The 20,704-nt window shown below is 39.8% G+C and overlaps 1 protein-coding gene across 4 annotated transcripts in view; it reads right to left on the bottom strand.

The window, feature by feature from the left end:
* tcf3a (transcription factor 3a) overlaps positions 1–10,449 on the bottom strand; it is a 29,107-nt gene extending 18,658 nt beyond the window's left edge. The window contains exons 1-4 of one of the 4 annotated variants that reach the window (XM_022216655.2): positions 10,078–10,449; positions 9,901–9,942; positions 4,894–4,990; positions 4,450–4,522 (exon numbers count right to left, since the gene is read on the bottom strand). In XM_022216655.2, coding sequence (XP_022072347.2) covers positions 4,450–4,522; positions 4,894–4,947 — 127 coding nt within the window. In that variant the 5' untranslated portion in view covers positions 4,948–4,990; positions 9,901–9,942; positions 10,078–10,449. Of the gene's footprint in view, positions 1–4,449; positions 4,523–4,893; positions 4,991–9,900 lie in introns of all 4 variants that reach the window. The other 3 variants (XM_022216654.2, XM_022216657.2, XM_022216656.2) reach the window with 3 other exon arrangements.
* Positions 10,450–20,704: the final 10,255 nt, after the last annotated feature.

The raw sequence follows: 20,704 nt of genomic DNA, 5'->3' as shown, positions 1-20,704 counted from the left end.
TGTCAGCAGCTTTTGTAACTTTTAGGACATCCTTTATGCCATTGTTCCACAAGAAACTTAAAAATCAACTGATTGCAAGGTGTGCATATAAAATGTGAAAATTCGTCCAAGCAAAAAGTAAGCTATCTGGTTCCCTCTTCATATTTTCCCAGTCTTTATTTTCTTGACATTTGCTTGTGTCATTTCATGTTGTCAGATAAATGGCGTATTTAACACTACCAATCATCGTTAAATGTGCCACTGAAAAACACAGTGAGGACTGTTCTCCACTATGAGCAATTGAGCATACAGTTTTTGACAAAACTGAGTTTGGAAATGTTTGTCTTCTCTTCCTCTCCATCTCCAGCAGGCTTTCCTTGATTCTGGCCAATTATGCTCCTCATAATGTGTTACTTTTCATTCACAACAATACTCCTTCATCTCATTGGCATCCATTTTCATAGTTTTCATTTCTGCCTTTTTGGCCTGTGTGGAGTTCATACTGTAATGCTACACAAAACTACGGGGAAAAAAAAAAGAAAGTTCTTGAACAAAACAGGTCACGTGGCTGCAAAAGCCATTATGTGAATGATATTTACACAGAGGTACGCCATAAAGTAATGATTTTCAACACAATTAATTGTGTAGCTGCGAGGGACAAAACTACACTATGTCCATTTTACGAAACAAATCTTGACTAGCACCAGGAGAAGTGCCAAAATCAAGAGAAAAACATGACTAGTGCATTATTCAGACAGACTACCAGAACTGAAAAGAGAAAATAAAGAGAAGGGTGAGTAACATCAGACAAATTCTCTGGAGAACCCCAATGCGCTTCTCCTCCCAGCATGCAACGCCCCTTTAAGCATGGCTAGTCTATAATTACACAGGAAGAGATACTGGAAACAGCCAGCCAGCCAGCCTGAGTCATAGGCTGCATGAGCTAAACTCAGGCACATACATTGACCAAACTTGCAGACATGTCTTCGTTTTTATAGGAACACTGCCCCAGGCACCTATAACTGAGTGTGCCGTTTGTCTACACAACTTCTTCCTTCCCTCGGTAAAGTGAGTCACACAGACACAAAGCATGATGTCAGATAAAATCTCAAGAGAGTGAACACTGTTAATGAAATACTGAACAATGTACAATAACACAGGCCTGGCTGTTTTGACCTGTGAGTCACCAGAGACTTCTCAAACAACACAATGCACCCGTACCAACCAACATATACAGCTTAGATTACATATGAATGCTCCCTGATACTAGGTGATCTTAAATACAGTTAAACAACAATATGTGAAAGGAATTTCATTTTTAACCAGCAAATCTGCTTGCGGCTTTACCACCCTAGTCTCCGAGATTCACCAACACATCTGTTTGGAAAATGGAACACTGCATGCAAATTTTCAACTCCTCCTCTTCTGCATTTCTGCCCATACCAAAGTTTAAAAATACATTTTAGGATTCTCAGTTTCCAGCGACCAAAAAATGAAAGTGCACTGAAAAATAACTGAGCAAAAAGGATTGAACAGACACAAGACCGGAGCAGAAATACTATCGTCACTGAACGCTCTGAAAGGGAGGTTCCCCACAGCAACACATGTGAAACCTCCGCATACCCCAAACCTCGACCATACTGGGGGAAAAAAGGCATCTAACTGACTCTATAAGGAAAACATGTAGCAGCTGCTCCACATAGAGGAGCACAGTCCGACCAACTCAGGTTCTTTGAAAGGAATCATATGACGGCAAATCTTCAAGTAACCAGAAAAACAGACTAATTCATATGACAAACTCCACTACATATAAACAGCATGAAACTTAACACCAGGATGCATTTTCTACTCTTATTCCTTTAGCCATATATACTGCCTGTATACAGCGCCCTTCATAATGATTGGCATACCTGATTAAGATGTGTTGAAAGCCTTAAAATAAATTACATTTTTATTGCAGAAGCATACTCTCACATTGAAATTTGTAGAAAAATGTATTATAGGAGAAGATTTGGTGCCGTTTTGTTGGCAAAAGGGGGTTGTACAAAGTTTTAACATCAGGGTTAATAATTGTGGCACACATGATTTGATGTAAAAGAATTATTTCTTAACGTGTGATTCCCCCCCCCACTGAATAAATGCATTTGAATTAAATGTTGGATTTTCCTCTTTCCCCCCCATTGTGGTCCTATATTATTTAGAAAAAAACATTATTTATTAGAAGCTAAAGAACACATCGTAACCAAGGGTGCCAATAATTATGGAGGGCGCTGTATCTAACAGCACTGCTTTGGCCCATCCCACTCTCAAAGTGTTTGAGGAAAATGGTATAGTCTTAAGCAAGATGGAACATTGCAACAGTTTGGAAAACACTTTCTGAGAGTGAAATCAGAAAAACTTTAAACACATAGAAAAGTGAACAGGACAAAAAGGGAGTTATGTGTCATTTCTTAAAAATCTGTTCCAAATAAACTTTTCATGCTATTACAGTGCCTCACATACACTAATTTACTTATGGTGCGCCACCACAATATCAACATTGACTGCCACATATTGAATTTCTTTTTTTTTTGGGTTTAATTGGGTAAAATCTTATTTCATTGTAGCATTGCGCACAGTGCATTGATTTGGTCAGCCCCTTGTAGCACCACTCTCTCTCACAAACACATTGACTCGTCTGTGAAAAGACCCTCATCTCCGTGCACACTCTGAATCAAATCAGGATCGTGCGCGGGAGGAAAGATCGTTGTTGAATTTTTCCTGCAGGGAGAAGGTTGGCTGGATTTTTGAATGGAATCAATCCAGACTTCACAAATGGTTAGCATCATGAACATATCTGCACAAACTGCATAAATAAGCACGTAGGGGGCCTAGCTAGTAAGGCTATTGAGAAGTTAACATTAGATTATAGCCGGATTGTTTGTCATTGATGGCACAATGTAGATACCTGCTAGACAACATCAGTGTTAATGTTAATTCTTTAGCCGTGACTCTGTATGCTTGCTCTCCAAGTTGAGATGAATATTAGAAAATATTTCAAAGGCTCAAATTTTAGTCTACTTACTCGCAAAAAAAGTCTGAACCAGTAGTATTTGTTTTCAGTTCTTTGGCACAAAGTAAACTAACAAAGCTGTAGTGTTGAGATATCCATTTATTAATAATTTAAAAAGCAAATATTATATTTGCAGTTGAGCACCTTTTATTTAATTTAAGAATACCCTCTCCATGTCCGTCACCTACTGCCAAAAACAAGATGTAATTCTGTGTAAAACGCCATATGACTTACACACCTGAATCCAAATCTATTTCACTCTCTGTAGGCTTCATTAGTACTCATTTTTCAAAAATACAGAGTATAGTCGGACAGGAGTGGATCTTTTTTTTTTCCTGCTGTGAGACTTTTGTTGTTCTTGTGATAGCTAAAAGTCCAAATTTTGACACTTAAAAAGGGAAATAAATGGTAGAAAAGTGATGCCATGAGCAGCCGTTTCATTGATAACGTCTATGTGCCTGTTTTGTAAGCACACACCTTTCCAAGACAAAAGAGCATGTAAGTGGCCCTCAAGTGAATAGATGAAATAGAGCCCCTTATACCCCACCCTGCCACTGAATGCCTTCTCTTTCATCTTATCCTTGTATATCCTGTTCTGTTTGTATTGCTTGCTGAAAGACCTACTGCACTCCGAGAAATGCAAGCGAAAGGTAGAGAACGGTTTGTATGACCCAAGAACCAGGAACACTGGCAAAATAAAGAAAACCATCCTATTTTGAATTTCAAAGAGGCAGTTCATAGTAAGCAACATCCACATCTTAAAACTGTCTGCAGGGCTTGTGTTGGTAAAGTTGATGATGAGGATGGATAATAGCTGCAGGTGAAAATGACTTATGTGGAGGAGAAAGTAGGGTGCGAGATTGCGGGACATGGGAATACACTTTTCACAGAGTAAGCAGAAGAGATTAATTGGGCTGTTCCCACCAACCCCCACCCTCTGGCTTTGTCCTTAAATGATTGAATGGCAACAGCTGAGAAGGTGAGGGGAGGGACACCTGCAAGGCGAGGACAACGCAGTGTAGATGAGAAGACACTCAATCTGCACAACATAAAATCAACTTGAAATCTTTGTCGAGGTCCTCTCCAATAATGTGTGGTCTGGAACTCAATTTATGAGAAGAGGAACAATTTCTTTTAACAAAATTCAAAACAAAACCAATAAATGAGGATGTGGTATTGAGATTGGTTTATTTTACTCTGAGGGAGCATTGAAAAATTGTAAGACCACTATGTCTCACTAGCTTGAGGTAGGAGAAAAGTAATTAAGTTGTCTATAACATGTCCATTTTGATGAAAAGAATTGTATCTGCCCTTATAAAAGGATGCATTTTCATGTAAAAGTTTGTTAAAAGACAGTTACAAAACCATATGGCTCAGATGGGACAGCAAAAGTGTATAAAGGTTTATTTTTTTCTTACCTGAACCTCCAAACTGACTGCTGCCGAGAGTAGTCGGCCGGTTCTTTCCATTTGAAACTGGAAGCTCAAACATCTGAAAACAGATTAATGAAACTGTCAATAAATTATTGGGAGTCAATCTAAGATGCTCATTTGTGCAAATGAGCATCTTGTCATCCCATCTTGTTTAAAATCTACAATAAGCATAAAGTAATCTATGCATTCGGGCTTTCCTACTAAAATTACAGTGACACAAAAGTGGTTGATGTTCGCACTGCAATCCTTATAACCCTGATCAACCAAGCACGTCTTTCACTCATATTTCAAACTATTTGACAACTATTCATGACTTATGAGTTGAGTTTAAGCATTATAAAGTGAAATAACTTATCATTCTGTGAGCAAAGTAAAACCAGTTTCAGATGTATACTTGACAAATTTCAGCAATCTTCAGAGAAGTCTTACCGCGCTAAAATCCAGCAAGTCGCTGAGCTCCTTGTCTGTCTCCACTGCAGCCATTCTCTGCTGCTGTTCACTTGGCCCTTTCAGTCTCAGCAAGCGACTGCAAGCAGAGGTAAGGAGAGTATGAGTACATTTTGCTCAGATGATGGTTAAATATTCTCACCAGCAAAAGGTACACTGCATGTCAATACCATGTTTCCAAAAATGGGACAACAGGCTGAATAAGGCTATTAGTGTTTACAATATCTAATCAAAGCTAAATAAGTGGAGATGGTCTAAATTTAAAAACATTACTTTTGTGGATATAACATCCACATTGACTGAGGTATTCACTGTTTGTTTCCCTCAGCTCAAACTGCAGGATATTTCTATCATTTATCTCCAATGGATTTTTTTAAAAATTGCATAAATTCTGTCTCATTTTCATCTTGTTGTTCATCATTCTTACTGGTTAAGATGACATTTTATTCAGCAGCTGAACTCACAAAATGAGGACACAACAATGTCAGAGACAGTCAGTAAAAACCAATAAGAGCAAAAAATTATGAAAAACAGGTTAGAATGTAATTAAAATCTTGCTTTCTTCCCAGGAACCATTATGGAAAAGAGAATCTCAAACAATATCTGAACTTGCATCACAGAGTCCACATAATATTGATTTCTCACAGCAGTCTACAGCACAAATGTTTCATGTAGATGACTGAAAAGCATTCAGTTTGCTCAATGTGACGTAGCAAATGTCAATTACATGACATGGTGCGAAGGTACACATATATAATCTACAACCAAGTCAGCCTTCTAGGGAGTGATATGCAGGCTCAGGCAATCTTTCTACAAATTATACAGTTAACTGAACTGCTTACACTGCATCTACATCACAAAATTGAATTGCCATTCAAATGGTGCATCCTTGCCTATCACCAGTAAAGTGCTGACCAAGTAATGAAAAACCTGACCAGTTCTGAGAGTTTCTTAAGTAGCCCACATCCAACACGGGTGACCATATTTCAGCCACAGGCCACACTGCACTCGCTGTTAATCACACCCCAGGCTCAGGCTGCTTCCTCCACCTCAAAAGTCAACTTTTCTAGCAGCTCTATTAACTGAAATGGACAGAGTGATGACACAACATACTGTATGAATCCGCCTGTATCAAAGGAAATGTGTTCAATGTGGGTACACCAACTTTTAATATATCATTTTAAATGGAGTGGGCAAACCAGCAGCAGAAATGCCACACAGCAGTAAACATCACCATGGGGAAATTATGTTTTCATTTTGAACAGTGTCAAAGATGTTGATTAAATTCATAGTTGATATAAATCCATCAAATATACATTAAATTTCTTTCAGTTAGTGCTGGTCAGGGTCACTGTTCCCCTGAGCAAATGCAGTCTTTCTGAATTGAATCCATTATTTTTTTTAAGCTTGCCACTGAAAAACGTTGGAATGTTTGAAAATAATGTGTGAGAAATGCCCTATAAACTGACTTAGGATATATTTTAATATATGTGCAAACGATACACAAAAGAATCAATAAATCAATCGTCAGTGCCAGCAATATCCTCCGAATTTCTAATTCATCAGTCAATGCGACTGCCTTAAGATGTGAAGAAACCATTGATGACTGTGTTCCCAAATGAGATCATTGAGAGCAGGTACTGACACTCTTAAAGGGACATTTACTTGAATGCAGTCGATCTACAGACTGTAAATATTTTGAACTACTCCATAGTAATCTATCGGAGGGTAACATGTTTGCTGTTTAGTGTGCCGATGTGTAAGCACCAAAGCATGCCATTTACTATTCTTGGGCTTATCTTTATTCTCTTTTCCCATGTAAGAACCACTTCATGTTTTCCACATTTGTGCGCTCAGATCAATGGAGGCACTGAAAGCAGAGAGCGCTTTCTACAATCAATACGCAGTGGTCTGCTATGTAAATGGTTGAATTGCCCCTTATATTTAAATGAAGAAAAACACAGGGACATACTAGCTGGTTTGAGATGGCGCTGTAGGCTGTGCTTATGTGATTATTCCTGAACAGTGCCGGACACAGCACAGGATTTCTGGAGTTATTAGGACCTTTTACTGTGGGTCAGGCTCTGTTGATGGAACGCATGAAAAAAAAAATCAAAGTACCTCCAAAGTCCAGCAGCGACCACTTTCATTAGAACTCTTCTAATAATAAACTTTTAAAGCTGTGGATGACGGAAAATTACCTCGTACTAGTCCTGCTTAGCCAGTCCATTCTGTAGGTCATAACAGTCTGCATGCACCTTTCCATCATTCTGCTATTGGCTCTAGTTTGTTTGTATTTCTTTAAACCAATCACAATCAACTTGGCTAGAGCGAAACAAAGAACGCGGCTAACACCAAAGCAGTGGTGGGTGGAATTGTTTTGGTGGAACACTGGCACTCAGGGTGGTCAGCACTGTGTTTAAAATGGATCATCTGCCAAAAAAAAAATTGCAAGGCTTCTTTATTGCACACTCCAAATCCTCTGTAAAACTTGAAACTTTCAGTGTAGTAGCTTGCTAGCCCACAGGTCATTGTTATTTCTTGTAGTGAAAGGGATTTTGAAAACGGTAATGCACAGATAACGGAAGGGAAGGACAAAGCCGTCTGAAACAAGAAGCCAACGGCAGGTTTGAACTTGTTGCCAAAACCCAGTAAGTCAGAAGCTGTACACAATTTCTCACCTTACCAAAAATTTATTTTAAGCACCACCTAATCTCACATTTTGAGCTGCACGTCGATGTTCGCAAGTGTGGACTCCTGCAAATTTGGGGGATGAATTTATGTCACGTGTACCCTCACGGATGCCAACACATACATGGAAAGCTTCTCCCCCCTAAAGAGGGCAGAATCACCATAGCAACCAGGGACATTGCAGGTGATTGGCTGAGTGGATTTGTTCTTTCTCACCAGAATCAAGCACAACAGTCCCCATCAGTGATGCATAAGGTCACTATGCCCTTTTTCAGCAGGCAGTATCAAACTTCAACTGTAAGACAAATCAGTATTAATTTTGCTAATAATATTAACAAATCCTTGTTATATGTTCCAATATGTCCCGAAACAAAATCCATGATGGTTGCTTCTCTTATGCCGTTTGTAACAGCTGCCATTGCATGACTTGGTTACTTTAAAGTACTAACTCACTCTAGTAAACCAGACTTTTAAAAACAAAGCTTCCAAATGTTGAGAAGATGCTTACGAGACATACATCTGCCTGACAATTTCTTATGCACAAAAACTGATGGACAAACCACCTGTAAGTTTGGGTTCACCTTCAAAATAAGAGTTCACCCCCAGTAACAGAGCTTAGCAAGAAACTCAAGTCCACAACTGAAGCCAACAGTATGACACTGAAGGAAGTTACTGAAATTCTTTGGACTATACTAGACTATCAAAATAAAATATCATCAATAAAATACTAAATTGCTGATATACACATGCATACATATGTGGAAAAAGTAGCAACAGAATGAGTAATTAATAGCAACAAATAATAAACCAAGCATACAATATTTAAATAAAAGCTATTTGGTGGAGATTTTTGAGTAACTGATGCAAGTACATTTTTAAGGTCTTACTGAGGGGATTTCACTGCTACCACCTGACTAACTAATCTAAAATAGTACTCTGCAAAGAGGAAAAAAAACTTAATTGGTTATTCATGAAAACTACAAAAGCATTGGCCCTCTATGTCATTTTAATACTAATGTCATCTACAGCACATATACAATAGTGCTACTTTTGCCAGTGATACTCGTATAGGTATTATAAGTAATCTTGCGTTGCTGAGAAACGAGCAAAAGCACGAGAAAAGCCAACATCCAAGATAACAAGATAGAAAAAAAAAAAAAAAACATGCCTATCCAATCCCGAGGGCAGGAAAGGATGTAGACATTACATCGAGTCTAACGGGAAAACCCCATGTAAATAGTGGTGCAGCGGCTAATAGAAACATAAGAGAGAAAAGTGCTGTTATGCCAGGACAATAGTTGACAGTACATCATCAAGCAATTTATGTCTCAGTAAGCTGAGGTCAAAATGGGGGATAAGTGCTTTTAGCCCCTCCAAATGGAAGTTGCTGATCTTGAGCACCCCCACCTTTGGCCTGCGCATTTGGAGAAAAGTTGGACGGCAGAAATGTCCATGAAACGGCAAAAAAACCAAAAACAAACCCTGGCGTCAAAAAGCAGGCAGGCTGTTGTGAACAGCGTGTGTTTTTTAAAGGCTCGTCGGCAGGTTAAAATCCTGCGGGACGTTTAAAAGGACCTAAAAACCTGTTGCCTGCCTTCACGTCGAGCAGCAGAAGGAGATGAACACAAAGACTCCAGGCCAAGTAAGTTTCAGCCGAGCGGTCAAAACGCAACAATATAATAAGCAATGCTAACATGTCTTTTAAAAACTGCTAAAAAATACGTTTAACGTTGATTTGAGCTTAAATTGCTCGTTAGTGTGGTTAACAGCCAGTGGCTGAGGAAAGGGGGTTAAAATATTACTAAAGTTACACTTTTTTACTGCGAGATTATGGCACAGTTTTAAAAAAAATAATTTCAGTGTCCCAGGTTAGAGGGGTAAAGCTTTAAAATATGTCGATAGTAGGTGAATGAGAGTGACATTTTAACCATAAGCAGCAACGTTATAAAATAAAACAATATTAGCGTTTCTACATTTGTGTGCTAATACCCCACACACTAGTACGACAGACAGCTAACTCTCAGGGGGGCTAACTCACACTGGAGATATGCTAATGTGCTGTAACGTTATAGCCCACTGAAGTGAACAAAGAAGTCTTTTGAATCACACACTAATAGTAATAACACTGCGGGCTGCTCGGGCCGAACGGACGACAATCCAAGACCCCGCTTTTCCCGGCTGTGGCACTCAGTACAAGTTGAACGTTGCGCTAAAAACTTGATTATTACTCCGGTAACAACGTGACAAACTACTTCTGTCTGACACGCACACGCTCGTTATGAATGTGTCTGCATTTACCTGGATTCAATAATGCGGCATCCAACGGGGAGAAACGAATGGCTGGAGAAGAGAGAAAAACAAAGTTAGGGATAGGATCCTTCCCCCCGTGGTCCGGACTGTGGGCTTGATGAAGATGAGGAAAGACAATATAAACCACTCCTGTCGCCTCGTCTCGCTGTCGTCTTCGTCACGAACCTGAAAACACGCCTCTCACACGAACCATAACTCTTGTGTTAGTCCGTTTCCTTATTGTTAGAGAAACTGTAACCATTTCATTTTCCAAGTAGACATTTTAACAGCCTCCACATTGTCGGTTCCACTGGAATATCACTCCGCAGCGCAGCCTACGGGAGGACATGGACGCTGAAACATCAGCGGTGTCCAATTTCAACTAAAACGAAGAAACCAAACGAGGAAGGTGTCGACGGCCTTTGTATTGACGCGGCGATTAGCGCAAATGCCGCAAAATGTCACCGTCTTCTGGCTGTGAACGAAGCAGAAACAGGTCTGACGATCGATTTGTGTGGGTCTATGTCGACTGGCGGATGCGGACGTCGCAGCAGAACAGCAGAAGACGGGACGATCATATCTGCGGGAGGGCCAATCGGATTCGATCAGCATGTGATTGACATCTGGGACGTTCAATTTTGTTTCAACATCAAGCTGTAGGGCGGGCACCCTCTGCCTATGGGTTTTCTAGCGTTTTATTTTTTTTCCTCAAACAGTGCCTGAGCAATGAAAAACGTTTCTGGGTGTCAAACAGAGGGGGAATCCGTGCTCAGCAATGCCAAAAACAGATAAGATTGTAAGAAAGTGTCATTTAATTGGCAATGTTGTTTAAATTCATGCTCAAAGACACTAGATTATGGGGTGACCTTGCTAAGAAAAAAAACCCTTACTAAATAGCAGTCATCACAAAGGCTTAGATGTATGATAATATTTAATTATTATGTGGAGGGTCATGTTGTCTAGTCAGTAAGATAAGATGAACTTTATCATCGCCAAAGGGAAATTTTCCTCGGGAAGTGGTGAGTATTTTTAGCACTGCACAACTCTAGACGAAACAATAATAAAACAAAGAACACAATACCTGGGGAAGACTAAAGCCATTCATATGGAAAACATTGCTATCTAAAAGATATGCATACCAGAGGCACCTCCAAGGGAAGGCAAAGAGGGCCATGACCACCCCTGAAATCCCATTAGCCACCCTTATGGTCACCCTAGCTCAAATCTTGCTTTGCCAGCACATTCTGCACAACATAACATCTGACTGCAGCACGTTGTCATTCTACTATAGCAGGAAAAAAAAACATTCTGGCTTGTTTGCATTACTTTAAATCAATATAGAAAAACTTCTGGAGGTGCCCTTGACGTATACACCAACAAGTACAAAAAAATCTGCACTTGTAAAAGCCTCATATTACACCCTACATACATTTAGATGAATAATGCCCATCGAACAAAAACCAGGTGATTCAGAGATCAACCTTGTAGATCAAATGCATAGGCCAGAACATCAGGAGCTCAGGCTATGTGCTGTCTGTTGAAGCAGTGTCATGGAAACAGGAGTAAAAGACAAACTTCAAATGGTGGTTCTTAAATTTGCAGCCTCTCTAACGTCTGTCTGAAGTTCGTCCAGAAAAAAAATGTGTGAGGGGTCCTTCAGGATGTTGTGTGCATGTCTGACAACAGTTTTATTTATATGTATTGTAACATTTGCAGTGTTTAATATTTGCTAAAATATTTTTTTTGTGTGTGTGACCTGTGGCAATATTTGAAATCTTTCATTATATTATTCAAAATTTGTGTCTAGCTTTGTGCTAGCAGAGGGGGAAAAAACCCAGAACACCTGCACTGAGAAGATGCTCCACATGCTCAGTGCAAAAGTGGTAGAAAATAAAAGTGTGAGGCTACTTCCTTTAGTTAAGTAGAAATCAGAAGTTCATAGTAAAAGCCAGAGTCTGGTTCTCATGAATAGCCTGCTTGGTGTTTTTCATGAGTGGTGCTTTACGATATTACACTGCTGGCACTAGGTGCATTATTATTTTGCATATTTTATAAATTGATTGTGTTCTCTTTCAGGTGAAGGTTTGTCTCTCATCCACTCCTGTTTGTCTAAGTTTGATCCTGAAGCCTCAGAGTCCACAGGAGGCCTTATCTTGTCTCTGGAAGGCCCACACAAACAAGTCTGTGGAGGCCTTGAAGCACCTTACTACAGGAACTGTTAGACAAAACCATGAGAAACCCACCCCACCTTTTTATCCTTCTGCTGGGAGGAGTATGAGAGATAAATTTGCCTATAAGACCGTGTGTAACTTTATAGCTTTGGCTCTTGTGTTTGGAAGACAGGAGTCCTGTTTGCATGGTTTATTAAACTCAGATGGACACGTTGTGACGTTACTTTTAGTAACATTTCCATAACAATCTGGTGACAAGGATGGGATGTAGCCTACGAGGCCTGGTGTGTTCCCTCCTCCTCCTCCTCTTCATTACTTTTATAGTTCTCCTGCTTCTGTGGCTGCAGGGAAAACTTCTCACCCACCACAAAAAAAAGCACTGTTTTGGAAACAAAATCACAGATTGGATAAATTATGTGTATTTTAATCAGCAGAGATTCGTAACACATAACAGATACACTGAAGGCCTCAAACGAACCAAGTCATGCCACCTCACAAATGACTTGGAGAAAAAATAGGACAGCATGGACATGCGAGAAGACTCCTTCAGGATCTTGTGTGCAAGTTGGACAACAGTTTCTTTCATATATGCTTTTGTTGTAGTTTTCGCCAAGCTGTTTATTTTTGACTTTACATGGACTGTGAGGGTGTCATCTCATACCACCGTGTCATATCTGATTAGACTGTCCATGACAACACTATAGTGTAATCAGGAAATTTGTGCCAACACTAAATAATCTGTAAAGAAAGTAGAAATCGAGCTGAACTAGCACAGTCCATAAGTGTAGGGTAGAAAGAGAAAGCATCTGTAGTTTGAAAATGTTATATAAACATCCCTTAGGAATAACTACAGTGCCCCATGTCCATAATATCTGCAGTGTTAGAAATTTGCTAGAATCTATTTAGACTGATGCCCATTATAATACTTTAAATCTTATATCTAATCACAATCTGTCTCGCAGTTTTTAGTTCTGCGTTTGGGGAGGGGAAAAAAACACCTGCACTCAGAAGATGCTCTAACTTGCCCAGTGCAAAAGTGGTGAGAAAAAAAAAGAAAGATTCAGGCTACTTCCTTTTCTCAAAGAGAAATCAAAGGTTTATAGCATGACCCACGGTCTAATTCACAGAAAGTAACCACATGGTGTTTTCCATGACTTGCACTGTGATGAAAAGTTCACTGCTGACACAATATACGTTACTCTTTTGCATATTTCATGTATTGACCATGTTCTCTCAGGCGAAGGTTTGTCTCTCATCCACTCGTATTTGCATCAGTTTGACCTTGAAGCCTTTGAGTCCACCGGAGGCCTTATCTCGTCTCTGGAAGGCCCATACAAATAATTCTATAGGGGCCTTGGAACACCTCGCTAGTGCAACTATTAGACAAAACCATGAGAAACTTACCCCCACTATTTCATCCGCCTGCTGGGAGGAGTGTGACAGGCGACGAGGATGGGATGCAGCCTACGGGGCCTCGTGTGCTCCCTCCTCCTGATTGCATTCCTTTTACTCCTTAAACAAAGCAGTGCTCCATGAACAAAATCACAGATTAGATCAATTATGTGTATTTGAATCAGCAAAGATTTGTTAATTACACAAGATATGCTACCTCACAGATGGCCTGGCAATATACGATGGCACCCCGTCACTGAAGTCATGTCCACTTGAGAAACCCCAACAGATGTTATGAAAAAATAACGGACAATGGGACATTCACTGGTCTGAGATCATATTTAGCTAATGGAGTGCATTTTCTTTTGCAAAGTTTGAATAGGAGTGATAACTGGTATAAAAATAGTAGCTTTATCTGGCTGTGACTCTGTTTTTACATTGGACAGAGGTTTAATCTTGCACTCAGTAGGACAATATGCATAAATTCACAAGTTTATTATGAAAAACAAAATGTTCCTGATGTGTTTCCACTCGAGTGGATCTCTCCTTTTGCAGGTGGTGAAAATCCTTATGAAGAGGAGCAGCAAGCAGATGCTTAATTATGACTTAACTTGATGAGAAGTATAAGAGATTGTGTAAACAGATATTTTCCACATGGTTTGGATTGTGATTTGATTGATAGACAGGCATTTGTTTTTCCTACACTTCGTCATTTTGTAGTGTTAATGTTGTATATTTTACTAGTCCTCTAAAACAAAGTTATTGTTTTTGGAGTTGCAGTGGCTTACGAAATTGTGTAAGAGAACCTTGTTTTGGATAATGAAGGTCAAACTTATGCGCTAAAGTTAAGAGAAGAGCTTTAATCAGTACAGTATGACATTGTTTGAAATTATGCTATCACCAAAATAATAGTCTCACAAATTACTTCCGAAACTTTTTTTGATTACTCACAAATTGATTTCATTGGACCAAAATGGCACCTTCAAAAACAAATTAGCTAAGTGCAGTGCAGAGGCGGGGCTCAGCTGGACTGAGGATCTCCCTCCTGTCCTCACTCAAATGAAAGCAATAACAGGGAGCAGGAACAGCCCATTTTGAGATCCTTCGTGACAGGCCAGCGAAGGCTCTGGGTCTCGTCAAAGACAGCTGCCAGGAAGATGTGATGAAATATTGAGATTTGTGCTCTCAGCTCTGTTTACAGGCAGGTGAAGGCTGCACTCCCACAGGAGGTGCCAATTAAGACTCCATAACCTCAAACCAAGTGTCTGAACACCGTTGAAAGAAGCAAAGACCAGAAGAAACCCGGGTGGCTGAGACAGGATGCAGAGTTTGAAATTATGTTGACAGTGATACAGGTCTGGGGCTAAATTTTACTAGACTTTTGCACGTTACCTTCAGGATTCCAACAGAGCCCAAGTAACTCTGGTCCAAACCAGGTGCTCCAGTACGTTTACTTCCTGTATTGCTTTATTAGTAACAAAAATGTTGGAAAGCTTTCAATGAGAAAATGCTCAGTAGTTTGTGGTGATAAAAGCTGTAGTTGCATGTTTTATGATTGATGACACGGTACGTGTTATTTAGCACATCTAATTCCACGGATTAGGAAATTAGAGTCGATGCCTGTTTTCTAGTTCTCAGAGAAATACAAAAGAGACAAAACATTGCACATAGTCAGTACATTACTGCTTTGGTGGGGTGTATTTTCTCAAATCAAGAATTCTTCACTAAAGTATTAAAGTCACCTTAGTACTTTTAGTACTTAGTTGTCTGAGTTTCAGGAAGTTAAAACTGTAACCTTACACAACTGTATGGCACAAAGTTATTGATACTGAAACTTACATCTCTGACAACAGAGCTCATACATGTGGTTCATAAGACGGACATAATTTTGTTTATGTAAAAAAGCTACATGTTAATCAGAGACTTATTTGGGTGATTTTCCCTCCAGTGTTTAGGCCACGGGGTTTCCAGTTTAGCTAGATTCTTGGTTTCTTTAATGTTGTCAGTGCTAGTGGTTTTCCCTCACTCCTGTTTCATTAGAAGATGTTAAATTGACTATTCATAAAATCTAAACTAATATTCAAGCAATTCAGCAAAAGTCAAATAAAAAAATTACTTAGAGTTTATGTTTTCTAACCATTTAGGATGTTTGTTCATTGGAAGTTCATGCAAATCAGTACATATTTTATCTGCCCATCTTGAACACATGATCATAGAGACGTAATTCCAGTTTATATAGACAGCATTTTCACTGTGTTTAGTTTAGAATCTAATGTAATACTACATTCTGAACCACTGATGGAGGTTTCTTAAGGTAAAAGGGCTTCAAATAATCTGAACATACCACAGAAGGCATGTTGATTTGACTATGACTACACCTTCCAGTAGTACACCTTTGATTGAAGTGGTGGATTGCATGTTACTTTATTTATATGTGTGTTTTTATATACAGTATAACAAGGAAGTTCATCCATTCATCGTCTGTACACCGCTTAATCCTCATTAGGGTCGCAAGGGGCTGGAATATATCCCAGGGTGAAGGCAGGAGACACCCTGGACAGGTCACCAGTGTATAACATGGCTACATAAAGAGACAAACAATGACTCTCACATTCACACCAACGAACAATTCAGAATCACCAATTAATCTCAGCATGCTTTTGGACTGTGGACATCCACACTTAGGTACAACAAATGAGGTTGCTCAGTGTTTTTTCCAGCCTTCTCGAAAATATGTCAGCGAAAAAAATATTATTCTGTAATTATTTAAGGCAAAGATTTCTATTTTTAGCTTTTAAGGTTGTCATAAAGTGATGAAAGGGTGGGAAGTGCGACGGAAATTCGATATTTACACACGTGGACAAAATTGTTGGTACCCCTCAGTTAAAGAAGGAAAAACCCACAATTCTCACTGAAATCACTTGAAACTCACAAAAGTAACAATAAATAAAAATTTATTGAAAATTAAATAATCAAAATCAGCCATCACTTTTGAATTGTTGATTAACATAATTATTTTAAAAAAACAAACTAATGAAATAGGGCTGGACAAAAATGATGGTACCCATAACTTAATATTTTGTTGCACAACCTTTTGAGGCAATCACTGCAATTAAACGATTTCTGTATTTGTCAATGAGCGTTCTGCAGCTGTCAACAGGTATTTTGGCCCACTCCTCATGAGCAAACAGCTCCAGTTGTCTCAGGTTTGATGGGTGTCTTCTCCAAATGGCATGTTTCAGCTCCTTCCACATATGTTCAATGGGATTCAGATCTGGGCTCATAGAAGGCCACTTTAGAATAGTCCAACGCTTTTCTCTCAGCCATTCTTGGGTGTTTTTGGCTGTGTGTTTTGAATCGTTGTCCTGTTGGAAGACCCATGACCTGCGACTGAGACCAAGCTTTCTGACACTAGGCAGCACATTTCTCTCCAGAATGCCTTGATAGTCTTCAGATTTCATCGTACCTTGCACACTTTCAAGACACCCTGTGCCAGATGCAGCAAAGCAGCCCCAAAACATTACTGAGCCTCCTCCGTGTTTCACCGTAGGGACAGTGTTCTTTTCTTCGTATGCTTGGTTTTTGAGTCTACGAACATAGAGTTGATGTGCCTTACCAAAAAGCTCCAGTTTGGTCTCATCTGTCCAAAGGACATTCTCCCAGAAGCTTTGTGGCTTGTCAACATGCATTTTTGCAAATTCCAGTCTCGCTTTTTTATGAGTTTTTTTCAGCAGTGGTGTCCTCCTTGGTCGTCTCCCATGAAGTCCACTTTGGCTCAAACAACGACGAATGGTGCGATCTGACACTGATGTACCTTGGCCTTGGAGTTCACCTTTAATTTCTTTGGAGGTTGCTCTGGGCTCTTTGGATACAATTCCAACGATCCGTCTCTTCAATTTGTCATCAATTTTCCTCTTGCGGCCACGTCCAGGGAGGTTGGCTACTGTCCCGTGGGTCTTGAACTTCTGAATAATATGAGCCACTGTTGTCACAGGAACTTCAAGCTGTTTAGAGATGGTCTTATAGCCTTTACCTTTAAGATGTTTGTCTATAATTTTTTTTCGGATGTCCTGGGACAATTCTCTCCTTCGCTTTCTGTTGTCCATGTTCAGTGTGGTACACACCTTTTCACCAAACAGCAGGGTGACTACTTGTCTCCCTTTAAATAGGCAGACTGACTGATTATGAGTTTGGAAACACCTGTGATGTCAATTAAATGACACACCTGAGTTAATCATGTCACTCTGGTCAAATAGTTTTCAATCTTTTATAGAGGTACCATCATTTTTGTCCAGGCCTGTTTCATTAGTTTGTTTTTTTAAATAATTATGTTAATCAACAATTCAAAAGTAATGGCTGTTTTTGATTATTTAATTTTCAATAAATTTTTATTTATTGTTACTTTTGTGAGTTTCAAGTGATTTCAGTGAGAATTGTGGGTTTTTCCTTCTTTAACTGAGGGGTACCAACAATTTTGTCCACGTGTGTAAATGCTGTCGCTAGATACGCCACTCTTTTGCATATTTCATATACTGACTTTCATATTGACTCATCTCTCTGATGAAAGTTTGTCTCTCATCCACTTTATAAGAGTTTGACCCTGAAGCTTCGGAATCCACAGGAGGTCTTATCTTGTCTCTGAAAGACCCACACAAATAATTTTGTGTAGGCCTTGGAGAAACCCGCTAGTTGAACTGTTAGACAAAACCATGAGAAACTGACCCCCACATTTATATCACTCTGCTGGGAGGAGTATGAGATAAACGTCACTATAAGACTGAGAGCAACTTTACAGCTTTAGCTTTTGTCTTTGGAAGGGAAGAGTCCTGCAAGCGTATGTCTATTTTACGGTAATAAGTAACTCTGAAGAACGCTTGCTCTTTCTGAATTTACTTTTTTGTAGAATTACCACACGTACCTTGGTGGTTATGTAAACAAAGCTGTAGTTAAGAGCACATTTGTTTTGAGACTTTCTAGAGAAAACCTCAACTGGTTTGGGGGAAAACAACCTAACTAACATCTGTGCTGGCCTTTACGAGAAAACTCAGCCATCCACTTTGTGGTTTACAAACACATGCACACCATGCAGTGCACACACGCAACTCAAGCACACACCTGCATGTGAATAACAGTGAGACTGGTTTTCACATGATCTTTTTACAGTTGAATTGTCATTAAAAGATTTTGCCTTCATAAAATTGCAACTGCACCATACAAACATGATGTCTTCATTTGCCAGATTATGTTTTTTTCTCTTTTGCTCTAACAGTAAAAGCAGATCATTTTACCACAGGATTGTTTACTTTGTCACAGGGACAGGCAACCAATGCTTAGAACTGCTTTGATAAAGACCAATGCACATGAAGGCAGCTCTAGATTTTAGCAGCAGGTTGAGGAGCGTTCAGTTGGCGTGAACACATCAACCTCATTATGACAAAACTAGTTTCGTGTCACAGATTCGACAAGAAGCTCCTCCAGTACACCTGGGGAAAGGTGGCGCATGTATCCGCATGGAAGCGATCATATCACTGCTCTATACGAAACATCAAACACTGCTCGGTTTGTTGCCTTTTTTAAAAGTAGGACACACAGGATTGAGGCAAAACAACATCAGCGTTGTATGATAAAGTGCAAGACAGAAAAAAGGGCTATATTTAGAGTGGAACTCCATTTTCCTAACCCCAAAGTGTGTGCCCTCCTCTCCACCCACTCTTTCCTGAGCTCTCTCTTCTTCTAGACACCAGTTCTAAGGCTTTGCAAATGGGTTACCCCCATGCAGCCACCCACGCATCAGGTACAGTATCAAAACCTGGGGCATCCTGTTATGACTTTTGGTTTCCTGTTTCCTGCAAAAAAAAAAAAAAAAAAAAAAAAACACAGGCCCCTCTCTTTCTCGCACACAAACGCACTTATGTTCTCGTCACACACCAAACAGAGCAAGGCTGGGATCAGCTGCTAAACAGCCTTCCAAATTTATTAGCTTGAGTGTTCGTACTTACAATCCTGGCTCAAGGATTTGGGAATGCATTCAGTAAAAACATCACACTGCCAATTTGATCCAATAAATGAAATAGTGCCATGTTTTTGTCCTTCTAGATTATTTCCAAGAAAACTCCATCCAGAATTCAAGTGTATTTTTTGACTGGGTGTCACGCTGTGTTACTGTAGCGGTCAGCGCTGTGAAATACACAAAGCGGCAGCACTGTGAGGACCTCATTATGCTATATGGTGACAAGAGCAGCTGTTTTACCCCATTCTTCGCATTTCATTTGTTTTCATTTCATGTATACATCTACTCATTTCACATGCCAGGGAGGAAGACGTACAAGTGCCAAGGGACCACTGAAGCAGCAACAACAGCGGTGTGTGTGCTCGCGTGTGACCCGCAGGTCCCCGTTTGCCAAAAATATGAGAATAACACCGTTCGAGACGCACAACATGCTGCCACTGCACGTCCCCCGCCAAGATACCTGAGCATCTCTCTCAACAGGGGTCAGCCACATCACTCTTAATGAGCAGAAATCTTTCTACCTTCCCGCGGTGGCTCTAGCCTGCCGTGCTGAATGCTCAGCGACGGTGTGCATGGTTAATTGTCTTGGCACAAACTCCCACTCTATTACGTTCAGGCAGTTTGATGGTGCTGAAAGCAGAATTTTAACAGGCTCATTAAAAGCATTTTTTAAACGGAATTCATTTTTATCAGTTTCGGACAACGTTGTCACCTTTTTTTTTGGCGTTTGATTCGGGTTGAAAAAGCAGTCGTTCACTATTTTTAACAGCTGAGGACTAATTTCTTCTGTTCTATAAGGTCTTTTCATTGTACTGCTCACTCACTCTTTTCCTCATTTTTGTCGGAAAAGGAGAAAAGCACAATACCACCCTCTTCTTCTTCCTCATTTTTTAGCTCATCACTCCCCCCTTTCTTGCAGATTGGAATTCATTAGCAATCAAAGAGCCACTGACAAACGCCCAATCTTAATTACCCTCTCATTTGCATATTTGCATATAAATGACTGCAGACTTTGCTGTTTTTCTGCTGCAATAGTCCCCCTCCCATCAACACTGCTCAGACGTAGCCACCACACATACTGCAACACTATGTCATTCTCAGAGCTCTGCATCTCACACTTTCAGTCTGAAGTTGACAGACATTAAAGAAAGAACATTTTTTTGTCTGTCACTTCAGACAGATTCAGCCAAACAAACTAATCTCACTGCACTTGTAATGTAAAAGGACTAATGGATTTCAG

The sequence above is a fragment of the Acanthochromis polyacanthus genome, chromosome 9 (genome assembly GCF_021347895.1).
Source record: "Acanthochromis polyacanthus isolate Apoly-LR-REF ecotype Palm Island chromosome 9, KAUST_Apoly_ChrSc, whole genome shotgun sequence".
In the NCBI taxonomy this organism is placed as follows: domain Eukaryota; kingdom Metazoa; phylum Chordata; class Actinopteri; family Pomacentridae; genus Acanthochromis; species Acanthochromis polyacanthus.
The sequence above is the reverse complement of the archived record's forward strand: the minus strand, read 5'-3'. Positions and strand labels throughout refer to the sequence as shown.